The sequence below is a fragment of the Diplotaxodon limnothrissa genome, linkage group LG13, assembly GCF_057381915.1.
Source record: "Diplotaxodon limnothrissa isolate DT_005_m linkage group LG13, D_limnothrissa_male_GT1.1, whole genome shotgun sequence".
Classification (NCBI taxonomy): Eukaryota; Metazoa; Chordata; class Actinopteri; order Cichliformes; family Cichlidae; genus Diplotaxodon; species Diplotaxodon limnothrissa.
The window spans coordinates 8,993,597-9,008,911 of NC_140608.1; the positions used below are offsets into that span (position 1 = coordinate 8,993,597).

A 15,315-nucleotide genomic window follows, 5' to 3' on the forward strand; every position below is an offset into this window, starting at 1 on the left:
AAAAAAAAAGATTTTACCTTTCTCGTCTGTCGAGCAAGTCTGAGCTGACACTGCGTCCTGGCGTTGGTGGTTCCACATTGACACTGGATGAATCGCTGTGCCAACCTGAAAGTGAACAAAGGTCTTGTTCTGCATGTTCAACGTGATCACAAAGCTCCTGAATCCTGGACTTGGTCATCTCTTCGTTCTCCTCCTTTTCCTCTGAGCCACCTTTGTTCTTCACCTCCTCCAACAAAGACCCTAATGCTTCTTCTTTGATCTCTTTATCCTCCTCCTCCTCCTCATCTTCTTCATTGGGCTGAAGTTCCTCAAGTGCCTCATCCCAGGCCTGAGGGGAGAGGCGGACTACAGTCTGGTCCTCGACGTCCTGTTGTGATGTACTGCAAATATCCTTTTCACTGCCACACAACGTCGAATCCTTAAACTGCATATCTTCATGTGTATCATCTATTCTATCACCCTTACAGAAAACTTTCTCAGCGTCTCCATCAACTTTTCTGCTATCTGCTTCAAATGTGGCACAAGCTTTTTCCATTTCATGCTCATTTCCTGGCAGGTCATACTGCTCGTTTAACAGCTGTACATCTCTCACCACTTCCATAACATAGGCTGTCCCCTCATTCCCGTCATGAATATTATCCTGCTGGTTACTCACTAAATCTTCCTCTTCCTCTTCAAACCCCTCTTTCTGTTCCACCAAATTTTCCTCTGTTAGTTTAGACCTATCTTTTGTTATCATCTCACATTTTCTTTCCACATTTTCAATTAAGTCTCGCTCTACCCACTTTTCCACTAATGCACTTCCCTCTTCCAACTCTGCTGCAGCCACTTCAACAACCTTCCCTAATTCTTCTGTCACTTCCTTTTCACCTCTTTTCAAACAAACATCCTGTTTTACCCCATTAAAGGGATCCAGCTGCACTCTTCCATCTCCAATTTGTGCTCTCTCTGGTGATGAAGGGGTTATCGATGAAATTGATGATAATGAAGGGGAAGATGTGGTGTATGCCATATCAACATCTAATTCACACATCGTGGGAAAGGACCGTGACCTGGGCCTGTGGATCGGCTCCATTTCTTGAAAAGATCGGTCCTCCTCCTCGCTCAATAGCAGCTGATCATTCAGGGCAATGTGGGGCTTTCTTGGCTTATAGGGAATAGGATCAGGAAGTTCAAATACTGGGACAGATAGGGTGAGCTCACAGGGTCTAGGGGGGCTCCTAGGGGGGCTTTCTGGCTCTCTGTTACTGGGCTCTAACTCTGGACTCCAAGGCAAGGGCTGAGGCTGGGTGTCAGCAAGCAAAGGTGTGTCTGGTTCTGGGTAATGGTGCTGTTGTTGGTGGTGTGCAAGGGAAGGATTGGGAGTGACGGGGAGGTCAGACTCCAGGAAGTAGGGATCAGAGTGCAGTGTGGCGGGGGACTGCAGCTCCACTAGAATGCTCTGATAATCTGTAGGTGACAGGATGAAAAATGTACAGACATACACACACCAAAGCATAACACAAACAATTTAACACCCGAAAACACACCATAACACCACATGACATGGACAATAGCACAGAGAATGAAATGTAAAGCATGTATCCAGACAACCGTTACCTAGGATAAGGATACATTTAACCCTTTAAAGCCTGAAGCATGAACTAATTGCCAGAATTTTTTTTTAATGGAGCATTTATTGAACCTTCTAACAATTTAAAAATTGTCAGAAGGTTTGTGTTTTTTTATTTTCATGACTATTTAAATTATAGATTCTCACTGAAGGCATCAACACTATGAATGAACACACATGGACTTATGCAGTAAACAAAAAAAGTGTGAAATAACTCAAAACATGTTTTATATTTTAGATTCTTCAAAATAGCCACCCTTTGCACAGATTACTGCTTTGCACGCTCTTGGGATTCTCTCGATGAGCTTCATGAGGTAGTCACCTGAAATGGTTTTCAAACAGTCTTGAAGGAGTTCCCAGAGATCATCAGTCCATTTCATCCCAAACCATCTCGACTGAGTTTAGGTCAAGTGACTGTAGAGGCCAGGCCATCTGTTGCAGTGCTCCATCACTCTCCTTCTTGGTCAAATACCTTTAAACAGCCTGAAGGTGTGTTTGGGATCATTGTCCTGTTGAAAAATAAATGATGGTCCAACTAAACGCAAACCGGATGGGATGGCATCTCGCTGAAGGATGCTGTGGTAGCCATGCTGGTTCAGTGTGCCTTCAATTTTGAATAGGTCTCCAACAATGCCACCAGCAAAGCACCCCCACACCATTACACCTCCTTGTCCATGCTTCACAGTTGGAACCATGCATGCAGAGACCATCCGTTCACCTTTTCTGTGCCGCACCAAGACACGGCACATAGAACCAAAGATTTCAAATCTGGACTCATCAGACCAAAGCACAGATTTCCACTGGTCTAATGTCCATTCCTTGTGTTTCTTGGCCCAAACAAATCTCTTCTGATTGTTGCTTTTCCTTAGTAGTGGTTTCTTAGCAGCTATTTGACCATAAAGGCCTGATTCACGAAGTCTCCTCTGAACAGCTGATGTATGGTACAGATGTGTCTGCTACTGGAACTCTGTGTGCTATATATCTGAGCTCCAATCTCAGGTGCTGTTAACTTCCAATTTCTGAGGTTGGTGACATGGATGAATTTATCCTCAGCAGCAGAGGTGACTCTTGGTCTTCCTTACCTGGGGCAGTCCTCATGTGAGCCACTTTTGTCGTAGCACTTGATGGTTTTTGCAACTGGACTTGGGGACAGATACATTTTAGCAATTTTTCAGACTGCCTGACCTTTAGTTCTTAAAGTAATGATGAACTGTTGTTTCTCTTTACTTAGCTAATTGGGTCTTTCCATAATATGAATTCTAACAGGTGTCAAATAGGGCTGTCAGGTGTACCAACCTGACTTCTGCATAACAAAACTGATGTTCCCAAACCCATTAAGAAGATAAGAAATCCCACAAATGAAACCTAACAAGGCAGACCTGTGAAGTGAAAACCATTTCAGGTGACTACATCATGAAGCTCACTGAGAGAAGGCCAAGGGTTTGCAGCGCTGTCAACAAAGCAAAGGGGGGCTACTTTGAGGAATCTAAAATATAAGACATATTTAGGCTTAATTATCAATTTCTTCTTTGCTACATAATTTCATATATATTGCTTCATATATTTGTCTTCAGTATGTATCTACAATGTAGGAACTAGCAAAAATAATGAGAAACCATTAAATGAGAGATGTCATATTTGTAATATCCAGTGTGCGTGTTTGTATAAGATGGAAGATGGTAGGATGGCTGGATACTAGATAAATAAAATAAAATGAATGCATACATTTAACTGTACCAGATCAGCCACAACATTAAAAGTATTGTGAGAGGTGAAGTCAATATTCTACTGGAAAATATTAATCTAAAGGTTGATATGAACTTCAAAATTAACAAAACTACATCAGTGAGATGCCCTGGAAAAAGTCCAATCTGGACAGAACAAGACACTAATACAGGCTTCATGTTGATCTCCTGATGGTTTAGAGCTGTCTGATTGTAATACTGGGACCTCCACAATATTAGTCAGGTGGTTTTGATGTTATGGCTGATTAGGTTAATATTAAACCTACTATATATAAAGAAGTATTTTATAAGTAGTAATCACAAATGCTGGTCGAAGTTGCTCTTATTTGAAAGATTTTGTCAGTGAGGTAAGATATTAAAAGTGGGAACTATTACTGACATGAGGCCTTATAGTGTGTGATGTGGCTAATATTTACCAAGGTGGTCTGTTACATGCTCACATGGGATAGACGACAGATGAGAGTTTTTAGTAGGAAGAAGCATGGAGTGGAAGGAGAACAAGATAAAGGATAGCAAATGCTAAAGGTATATTTCCATATTAGAAGGATCGATGCGGGTTTGAGTGGGAGGTGGATTGACTGAGGGTGCACAAGTACACTGACAAACAGGACAGGGAGACAATGAGCGGAGAGGCGGGGAAGAAGGACTTGGGCTAGGACAACGTGATCCTGAAGGAGAGATGGGAGGGAGGGTAGACATGGAAAGTGGGGACACTGGGCGGAAAGAGGAGGCCAGCTGGGTCACTAGGGACTCTTTGCTTGAGGAGGCAGTGACAGAAGGAGGGACTGTGCCTGGGGCTGTAGAGTGGATGGCTGACACAGGTATGGTGATAGGCTGAGAATGGCTAGGAGACATAGCGCAGGGTGCAAGGGTGAGGTTGGGCGGAGTTGTTGTAGGTTTGAAGGTATCACCAGTTTGACAAGTGACTGATAGTGCTTGCAAAAGGTCCAGAGTAGGTATGCTGAGTCTGGGGGAAGCTGGAGCAGATGTGGGAGATGTTGGGACAGATATAGCAGAAGAAAGAAAGGGTGATGGTGAATGAGGAGCAGGTGAAGAAGGTAAAGGTGAGGTAATAAGAGGGATTGGGGAAGAAGTAAGGGGAGAGAAAGGAAAGGCCGGGAATTGACGAGGGTCAGTATTGGGACACTGAGGGATGGGACATGCATGGGGAGAGGTGAAAACGTCGAACTCTGCCGGCTGAAATGGAGCTGAAGGTGCCAAGTCTTTGAGCAAAATGGACGACTCATAACTTGGCGAGCGGCGTGGAGGGAAGGGGTGACAGTAAAGCGCTGCTGAAGGTGTAAGGGGAGTGGGTGGAGGTGTTGGGGTTGGTGTTGGAAAGAAAGGACTGGGTGTTTGCAGGATGAAAGCTGCTTCAGGGCCTCCGGAAGTTAAGGGGATAATTATGCAAACTATGGGAAAGGAATAAGGTAAGATACAAAATAAGAGAGATAAAAAGAAACAAAAACTACATTAAACCCAGTGAAACATGCTTGCACAACAGGACAACGAGTGAATAATATGGGTGGATAAGGAGCAGGCATATGAGGATTTTGCCAACACATGACTTTACATTTGTTAAGAGCAGTTATGTGCTGTTATCAGCAGTGGATACTGCTGGTGGGAGTTGATGGGAGGCAGGAGGAACAGAAGGAGGAGGAAGAGGCAGTCTGGTTTCACAGAGGAAGACATTCTCTCATCTATCCAAGGAAGGCTCTGAGGAACTGGAGGAGAACTAGGAGAGCTAAACTAAGTCAGCAGAGAAAAGCAAACTATAGGGTTATATTATTTCTGTATAAGTCACACACTGAAAAACATTCAAAGCAATAGTTAACATGCAGCATGCACTTGAAGTGGAAATTAACAATGTATATTAATCTTCTGTGACAACTGGATACAGCAGTGATTTGCAGAGTATTTACCCTGAGCGTAATCTAATTTTAATGAGAGTTAATTTAACAGAAGCCAATTAAAATCAGTGCAAGTAATAAAGTGCTATATAAAAAAGTTTTCATTTAAACTAAATATTAAAATGAAATTGAAATGTAAAGCAGAAATTTCAGTGTCAAATATATTGTAGAATCAAAAGGAACGTCTTTGAGGAATGGTAAGACCCAGCTGTTCACACAAATTCTAAATCCGAGTGTAAATCACCACTTGTGGTTTTGGTTTCACTAGTATGATACATATGTGATCCATGCATTGCCACAAGAAAAAGAAGGTAGCAGGGAGAGGTAAGAGGTCAGCTAGACAAAGCTAAACTTTACCATCAGCCTGATCCCGGAAAACAGCGTTATCATCGGCAAAACATCTTGTGCCTGAAATGTTACCATAGTCAAATATTGGCCCCTCCAGCAAAGTCACAATATCCATCCGATTGACTTTGGTCAGCACTGCAGTTAAGGCATCCGCTGAGGAAGAAGAGACATTAAAACAGTAAAACAGGAATTTGAGCAAATGTAATTATGCAGACGTTTGGATTAGTCATAGCGAAACCAATTTTTAAGCAAATATATTTTAGAGCATCTGGATGATTTTTCAAAAGAAAAGAGAAAAGAATAACAAAAAAGAAAGCAGAAAACCTCAGTGAGGGGCGATAATAAGGAATGACAATATATGACTTTACCAGACAATATAAAGTACCCTGAGGCAACTATTGTTGTGATTTGGTGCTATATAAAAAAAACTGAATTGAAGTGAATTGAATTGAAAAATTGAAAAGAACTTTCAGGAGTAAATCAACAGCAGAATGACTGAAAAAGAATGGAAACAAAAACAAGAGTAAGTAAAAAGAAAGATGTATAGACATAAAAAATAATCTTACTTGTGGCGTTTTTCCCTTCCCGACTGACCCATTTCTTAAGAAGCATGAAGCTCTGTGCTGTCAGAGAGTTCGGGTTCTCTAGTCTAATGTGATTGATCTCATCCACTGTGAAGTTCATCTCCCGAGCCAGCTCTGTTCAGACACAAAAACCAAGTCTAACATGAATACTCAAACTTCAGTGTTTTTCTTTTGCACTATCCATAAACAAATTGTCCATCATTTTATGTACAGTGGAAACATAAATACAAATACACAATAAAAATGATTAAAAAAATCCTGTTGTTTAAAAAAAAAAAAAAAAAAAAAAGTTTTTAGCATTAACTGATCCATCACTTTATTTAAAATTATTTAAAATTCCTCTCCTTTTTAAGGCTTTTAAACCTGGTATCTTAACGCTACATTATAACAGCGTATAGTATCAGAGGCTCTGGGTGACAGTCAGCCTGAAGGTGGCAGTAAATAACAAGGCTCGGGGGCTTGAGAAATAAATAAAGCAGTGGTTATAACCTGTCCAACTGAGTCCCAAGTGATCTGCAACTATAGCCATGCGCAAGTCCGTTCGCTCACAAGGACTTTGGGGACCTGGCAAGATAGAAGACATTGATTCATTAATACCAATAACATTTTTCTACACTTACACGCTAATGTAAAAGAAAAATACATGTGTATGATTTTCCTTTCCTGGCCACTTATTAGTCATGATTATCAGCATTAGTTACAGCTGTGATACAAATATTTTGATTACTATGGCTACCATATTACTGGAATCATTTCCACAAGATGGCAAGGAAAGGATATTTCATACTAGAGACGCTATGGGGAACATAAATGTGTCTACATAGTAAGTGGTTCTCTGTGACAAAACAAAGCATAACATGACTCTCAACAACAGACTTCTAAAAATCTACAGTGGAAAGGTCTATGTTAGAATCTAAAATGTTAACATGCGAAGACGCTTTTGTGTGTTCTTTGCCAACACTAGTTAGTTTAAATGACAGCTGCATGAAATAGTCTGTAAAAACAAACTACCACAATAACTCAGTAACAACCCTGCACAGACAGACAGACAGAGACAGACCAGGATTTGTAAAACAAGTGACTGGTTGCGCCAGTGACCAGTCACTACTACTGGCATGCTGACTCTAACTATGGAAGGTAAACGGGGTCAAAAGAGGAGAACAGAAGAAAGAGAATATTGCGACACGGACAATACAGTACACAGTACATCAATGAAAAAGAAATTTAAATGACATCTACTATTCTGAAGGGAATATGTAAACACGCCACAGGCATTCCAGTCAATCCATTAAACAATCACAACGATGTCATGCAACTACAAGTGAAATATAGAAATATATAGATGTATTTTAAACATAGTGTGAAAATTTTACAAACTAGGCTTGATCTCCGCGATGGGAGGCGTTCGAGACCCTGTGAGTCCCTGACTGCCCTCCTTCCTCCCACCAGTCCGCCTACTCCTCCTGCTCCTCTCACTGCCGGAGGCCCTGTCCGTCGTCGCCACCTTTGCCCTTACGGACGCGGCCCCGGCCTCAGCCCTCGAACCTCTACCAGACCTGGATGAGCGGGAGGGCTGGGAGGGCTGGGAAGGCTGGGAGGCGTCCGACAGAGAGGTGCTCCGGGAGGTGCTGTCTTCCTCCGACTGCTCTGTCTGCGTCTTTTTCTCCTCGTCTGACAGGCGGTCCACCAACTTTAGCGTCTCCCCGCTAATGTCTTTAAAGTATTCGATGGTGCGCTTACAAAGCTCACTAGGGTTTTCCTGTCTGTCTGGTCTACATACTCCCTCAATTGCGACACTGCTGATCTGATGCCTGTCCTTCAGTGGAAGCCTTGAGGGCAACTGTATGGCTGCTCTCTCTGTGGCCAGTGCCCTCGTTGGCTGTGAGGTAACCCGAACTGAAACAACTGAGCTAGCTGTAGTAGCAGGGCTGCTCTTTTTAACATCCTTTATTGGTATCCTAGACCTGGGCTCTACTTTGGCTATGGCTGGCTCGCCTCTTTTTTTAACCTCAACTTTCACTGCTTGTTTCGGCTTCTGTTTACCTATGGCTGTTCCCTGCGTGTGAAATGACCACCCTGATGCTTTAACTGGAAGTCTTGACTTGGGCTGCTTTACTTCATTTTCTTTAACTGTTTCATTTTTCTCCTCCTGCACCTGACTACTGCTGTGTACTTCCACTCTTTCTTCTAATTCCCTAAAGCAAAGCGTTTCTATCCGACTAGCTTTTTGGAGGGTGGGTTCAGAAGAGGACTGCAAATTAAACACCACACTGCCACACTGTATGTAGTTGGCCTGTACATTGGAGGACTCAAGGTTATTATTGTTGTTGCAGTTTTCAGAGGGGTAATCTCTTCTTTCTAATCTGGGCGAAGTGCGGCTGCTAGACTTGCTGTCTGTAGACTGCCCCTCTATACTAATGTATTCTGGCACCAGCTGGCCCTCAGATATCTCAGCTTTACAATCAGTGAGATCCCCTGAGTCTTTTTTCACAGTTATAGAGGCAGCTATGCCCATCTTAATAGGAGTACGTAATTTCGAATCAACCTTAGAGGCTGTGATTGTGCAAGACGAGGCAGTTTCAGCTATGGCTTCACAGATGGGGGCATCAGTACCAGCATAGCCAGTGTCACTGCGAGGCTGTGCAGGACTGCATTTTGCTGTAGTTGCTGCTGGTGTTGTTGGTGTAGTGCTGCTGTCTGTGGTAGTATCTATAACCTTCACCTTTCCATCTACAGTGGCCCTCTCCCCTGTTTTTGATTGAGAGGAAAGTACCCCCAGGATCTTGCCCCCTCGCCCCTTTTCCCCTGTTTTAGGGTCAGAGGAATGCTCACCAATCTGGAAAAACTGAAGCCTCTCTTCAACAAAGTCCCGCTTGCTCATGTCAATAGCACCACTGCGGGTCATCTCAAACATCTTCCCTTCGTGGAAAGGGAAAGGGTTAGGCTCACTAGTCGGTGTGCTCTCATCAGTTGGTGTTCGAGCAGGGGTTGTGTCAGGAGTTGTAGCCTGTGAGTCCTCCACTGATAAGCCGTAGGGTTTTGGGTCATCATCTTTTGATTTGGACTCAAAAACCCCTTCATTATCAACCCCTTTTGTGGACCAGGGGTCAAAGTCCAGACCTTTGGTGGCCACTGTTTTAAAGGGTGAATTCAGCTCCTCTTCAAGTTGATAGCCAAAGTAGTTTTCTCCAAAGCCCTGTCTATCTGGATGTCTTCCTTCAAGGGTGTAATCTTTTTCATCCCCACTACTTTGCAGAGAAGATGCACTGATTTTAGTCTTTCCATCTCCCCCTTCCTCACATTTCTCTTCCTCTATCACTTCAAGCTTGGACTGGCTAAATGCACCCGCTGTTTTTCCATCATTAGACAGACTAGATGTTTTTGGATCTTCACTCAGTCCATCATCCTCATCCTGAAGGTCATACCCATCTAAAGAGTCAATTTCAGTTGCATCTGTGTCATGAGAGAACTCAGCAGTGGTCGCTATTGAGCAGTCAGTGATTGACTGATCATTGCCATTTTGCTCAAAATCAGCCTCCTCTCCCTTTACTACACCATTAATCCCAGAGTCCTTATCTCCATTTTTCTCAGATTTTTTGGGTTTTGGACGTTTCTCTCCTTCTTCCTTCATTTTAAATGTATACTTTTTGAGTGGGATGGGATGAAACACGGACTCATCATCGCTAGAGTCACTGTTATCAGCTCCAGGGGGAATAGGGGATGGAGGCTGGACCCTGATGACTGGCTCAGCTAAGAGGTGTCTATCATGTTCCTCTTGCAGGTTAACCTCCATCATCTCTGTCTCTGAGGAAGAAGCACATGAACCCCTTTTCTCTGGATTGGACTGTTCTGCTTCTATAGGAGGAGGTGGTGGAAACTCTATATAAGCCACTCTTTTGTCCTTTGACCTTTGTCTCTCTCCATCCTGCTTTTTATTCTCTGGGGAAGCTGGCTTAGGTTTTTCCTTTGAGGGCTCTTTGTAGATGAAGGTCTTTCCTTCTTCCTCCTCAGACTCCTCTGGGATAGGACTTGGCATGCCAGGCATGAAGCCTATCACAGAGTCTGGCGTTCTGGAGGTCAGGCTCATTTCCTCTGAGCTGGGAGTCTCAGGGGTAACAGGACTTTTCCCAGAGCTTTCCATGAAAGTCACTTGTTCTAGAGTGTCATCTTCTGGACTTCCTTGAGGCGATGGCAACTGCTTTTGTTTGACAGAGTAAAATGCACCCCTGGTTTCATGCACTGTCCTACTCTCATGGCTTACTATCTTTTTGTATGTTCCCAGCTGACCCGAAGCTGTCTCTTTCTCATACTGCTTTCCTACTTGGATGCTGACATAAACAGGCAAGGGCTTAATATCTTTAAAACCCTCAGTTACAACTACAGGAGTTACTTGATCCAAATATTCTACTTGGTCACTATCAACACCATTACACACTACATTTGACTGGCTACCCTCTGATGAATCTGTGGATTTTCCTAATGATGATCCACGGGTAGACTTGTTGGATTCAGAGCTACTGTGTACCCGATTTCGAGCTGAACTATGAGACCCTGCCCTCTCAAATGGTTCAATAGGGGTATCAGATTTTAAAGGGGGAGATTTCTGATTTTCTGAGAAATTAGATGGCTTTCTTACAGGAATTTGTGATTCCGAGTTTTTTTTTAGACTATCGTTGCTGGTTGGACTTTCTCGGACAACAAATTCTGTGTAGATTATTTTTTTTGTTGTTTCTTGTCTTTGGGAATCACTATTATTGCTGCCTTTCATAGAATCATGGATTAATGAATTAGATAGTTTGGGAGATTGAGGTTTATAGTTTCCATACCCCTGGTTCTCCCATGTTCTGAATAACTTGCTCTCTTCTTGATTTTTTCCACTAGTCTCATGCTTGGGTGAGAACTTATTTGTTTCACTCTCTTGACAACTCCTCTGATTTCCCACACCATCTCCTGTTTTTGGGACACCTGAACCAGCAAATACCTGGTAAACAGGAAGCTTACTTTCCTGGAGCTTTCTGATAGGGGGATTTGAATTCTGGACACCCTGAGGATTCCGATCTTGCCTTTGAGCCTCTTGCTCAAACTTTAGCCTCACTGCACTGACTTTGGAGGAAGACATCTGAAAAGGTTTAGGGCTTTCACCTGTAGTTACCTGTGATTTACCATCACCTTGTCTTCTTGAGTCGGAATCACAATACTGTAACAATACTCTCCTTTCTGGACTGCTTGGTAAACTGGCACATTTCCTGTCACTGGAGGTGAACCTGCCTCGAAGCCTTTCCCTGCTCCACTCTTCCCCACTACTCCCACTCCTATAAGCTGATCTTTCTGGACTGCTGTGTGTAGAGCTGGGCCCTGACCGTGATTCTCTGAAGTCTGGTCTACGAGATTTCTTCTCTGGAGATGACAACTCATCATTGAGCTGTTCTGTTTTATCACGGAAGAACTGAGACACCTCACTTAGCTTTTCCTCTGCCTCTTTTACAGTTCTGTCCACCCTGTCCTCATATATAAGCTGTTCTCTCTCTTTATTCTGCGTGTCATCTGACACACGCATCCAAACAGACTGCTTGGGGCTACCAGGCTCAGATGAATATTGCAAAAGTGTCAGTTTGTCAAAGTTGTCATCAACATTGGCCATCCGTCCAGATTTATCAAAGACGTTTCTTGTTGACCTAAAGACATACTCTGTCCTTGGCCCAACTGATCTACCCTCACTGTGACTGCTTCTATCTGGTGAGCAGAAGCGAGACCTATCTCTCAAATATTCTTCTGTGTCAGAATGAGATTGGTCAAATTTCTCAGAGAGTAGCATTTTCTCTGCAAAATTGTAAGACTCCCCTCTAAGCTCTGATGACTCATCCTCATTGTACTCAACAGACTGTTGGCTAAGTAGCTTTAGCGTTTTGTAAGAGTCATCTGTCATGAGCTGGGCTGAATTAGGGCGACTGTCTTCTTCCTGGGACATGGGTGTGTTCACTCTTGGGGAGTCAAGGTACACTGGGAGAGACTCCTCGGTCTCTTCCTCATCTTGTCTATTCCCTGGATAGTAGTACATTTCCTTCTCTGCATGGTTTTTTGTCTCTCTGATGATGACTTCTGTTGGTTCTGTTTTATTGCCCTTTTCAATATGAACCTCAATTATTCTTTCAACTTTAGGCTTGGAGTTGAGATCCTCGAGGACTCTCTGAGATGTTTCCTCATTGTTTGACTTGTGTTCAAACAGTCCAGCCAGCTCTCTAGAAGGGTCTTTGCCTGACTGAAATGCCTTCATTATGTCATGCACAGACATCGTCTCCTCACACCTCTCAGATGCTGATTCTTTGCCAGGTGGTTTGTGGTACACCATCCTGGTGGTGGTAGTGATATGAGTTTCCTCCTTTACCCTCATCCCTTTCCCCATGGGATCTTCGTCAGGGCTGACTTTAATTGAATAGCATTTATTCTGGTCTGCAGTTGACGTAGTTTGATTTTGATGCCCTTTAGCATCTGAATCAATATATCTTACTGGGTGAGCATCCTCCATTGCAGGTTGTTTGTTGTCCTCTGGAGACTCATAACTCCTGATGACATGGACAACCTCAGTTCTAGTCTCAGTGATCACTGGTGGAACTGGGATATCCTGAAAAAGGGCTTTGGGGCCCATGCCTTCGGCACTTTGAGGGGCAGAGGGTGTTCTTTCACTTCTGGTCTCAAAGCCACTGTCTGAGAGAGGGCTTTTATCTTGTTCATGTGAGATATCATCAGGGGATTCTAGCACAGTATCTGCTCCAAAAAGCGTATCAGCTATTTTACTGATCTCCTTGTCAGAAGAAGAAGACCTCATGTTTGTTGGAGGCATTTTGAGCTTATGCTCCTGAACTGCTATGGTGGGTTTTAAAACACGTTTCTGCTTCTCTTTCCCATCTTCTTCTCTTTTGCCCTCATCTGCTTTATGCTTTGTATCATACATTTTGGAGAAAGAGCTGCTGCCCACATCAGTGGCCAGGTAGTCAACCACTTTGGACAGATTGAAATCTCGATCAGGAATTGTTTTCGATTTGGCTTGAGGGACCACTGTCTCATATCTTGGAGGATAGCTCCAGTTGCTTGGCGGTTGTTCAACTTGTACTTTCGAGAAATGTATGTCATCCAATGAATCCCTGGTCAGGGAAACCCTACCATCCTTCACACCATCTTTAGTGAGGATTTCACTGACTTTTACCAAGTCTTGCTTTACTTTCTCCACAATCCGATATGGCTCCTCATCTTCTATCTTAGCCTCTCTGGGAGAATCAGACTGAAATCCTTTATTTGCTATGGAATTTGGGTCTGTCTGCAAAATGGCTGACATTCGAATCAAGTCCTCCTTCATTTCAGCTACGTCCTTCAGAATCTCTTGACTAGATGACAGTGGTGATGTGGTATTTGACTTGAGGCCAGCAGAAAAGGGAGCTTTGATAGGGGAAAGCGTTTTGGCAAAGGAAGACTGCAACTGAGCATTTACCTCAACTGGCACAGTCTTCCTTGGGGATAGAAGAGCAGCAGCTGACTTTGACACCTCAGGTAACTTTTTAAACTGGTGTTCTGGCAGCACATTAATAACAGAGTACACTGGAACAGTCATTGTACTAGACGTTACAGCAGTGGTAACATTAGTGGGGGATCTTAGTGAGGGATACAGGGAATTAGAAGCTGATGATCTAATGGACTGATATGAGGAAGACGCAGAAGAAGACATGGACTTCAGGGTGCCATAGCCTGCAGAGCAAGAATTGAATGTTTTTTCAACTTCATCAAATGCTGCATTGACACTTGTGGTTGCAGCATTGGTGGTTGCTTGTATCCTTTCTTGCAGACTGCTGGAGAGAAGAGATGTTGGGGATGAAGAACGGTACTGTGTGGGCGAGACACTTCCATTAATCAAAGCTGCAGCACTTGGGGAGGAGTTGGATTTCAGTGGTGATGAAAGGGACGAAAACAGGTTTCTTGCAGGGCTTGTGACATCAGAGGCAAAGGAACGCACAGAAGAGAGACCAGGTACAGTTTTTATAGGTGATGAGGATGATGCAGTGCCACTAGATCCTCCCATAACAGTCTTATATGGCAGGGATAAACTGAACATACTCAGAGAAGATTTGGGAGAGCTTGGTGGGGTCATGCCCATAGATGATCTTTCAAGAAGAGTGCTCCCTCTTTCAGGGACAGTTAAAGGGGAGGTTCTAGCAGACAATGCTGCCAATCCTTTCATAGACAGAGGATCTGGGGCACTTTTGCCCGGTGAAGAAAGGGGACTGGGGCTGACCTGGACGGGGTACTGAGCTTGCTGGACTACCGTTTTTATAGGAGAGGAGATGGTTCTGTAAGATCGGATGGGAGAGGCTATGTCACTAACTGACTTTACAGAAGAGGCAGGTGATCCAGGGATGTTTGTCTTGATGGGGGAGGCAGAGTTGATGGACCAGACAGACTTTAATGGAGAGGCAGAGGGCGTGTTGGATGACGAACTGGAGAGGGAGCCAAACCCAGACTTGGCTTGGCCAGGGACGGCGACAGGAACAGGCGACCACGCCTGATAAGGTCTCGTTGAAAAGACAGGTTTGTGAGGGTAGCTAGAAGGCTGTGTTCTCGGCGAGCTTCGATCAGTTGTTTCTTCAACAGTAATTTAAACCAAAAGCAATAAGGAAGTAAAAATAAAATCCAACATAAAATAATTTGAAATAAAACATAAAAACCAGAAAGAGAAATTTGAGTCAGTCAGAAAGGGCATTACTCTCAAAGGCATAATTTTACACTTGAAATGTAAAAGGCCCATATTACAATGATGATGAGCAATGAGAATAAATACACTCAAAAGAGAATGGATCTTGGAAAAAATAAACAAAACAAACAAAAAACAAAAACAAAAATGCTTGATATGATAGATGTGACAAAAAGGTCATGATAACCAAAAATATGCAATTCCATTGACTTTTGATATGCTTAATCTATTTGCTCCTAACAACACTGCCTTTTACTGTGTATCTTTGATTAAAAGGTCTTTCTCTTTTCATTTAGTACATTTTCAATGCCAGGTGACCCCACAAGTGTATATTATTAATAAAAAAAATATCACCTTAATATTTTGGTCACAACTT

The 15,315-nt window shown here is 43.2% G+C and overlaps 1 protein-coding gene across 1 annotated transcript in view; it reads right to left on the bottom strand.

The window, feature by feature from the left end:
• Window positions 1–15,315, bottom strand: part of LOC146619816 (ankyrin-3-like) — a 124,224-nt gene that overhangs the window by 5,969 nt on the left and 102,940 nt on the right. Inside the window, exons 39-43 of the mRNA XM_085369763.1 lie at window positions 7,577–14,830; window positions 6,689–6,763; window positions 6,182–6,313; window positions 5,625–5,768; window positions 18–1,449 (exon numbers count right to left, since the gene is read on the bottom strand). Coding sequence (XP_085225889.1) covers window positions 18–1,449; window positions 5,625–5,768; window positions 6,182–6,313; window positions 6,689–6,763; window positions 7,577–14,830 — 9,037 coding nt within the window. The remainder of the gene's footprint in view (window positions 1–17; window positions 1,450–5,624; window positions 5,769–6,181; window positions 6,314–6,688; window positions 6,764–7,576; window positions 14,831–15,315) is intronic.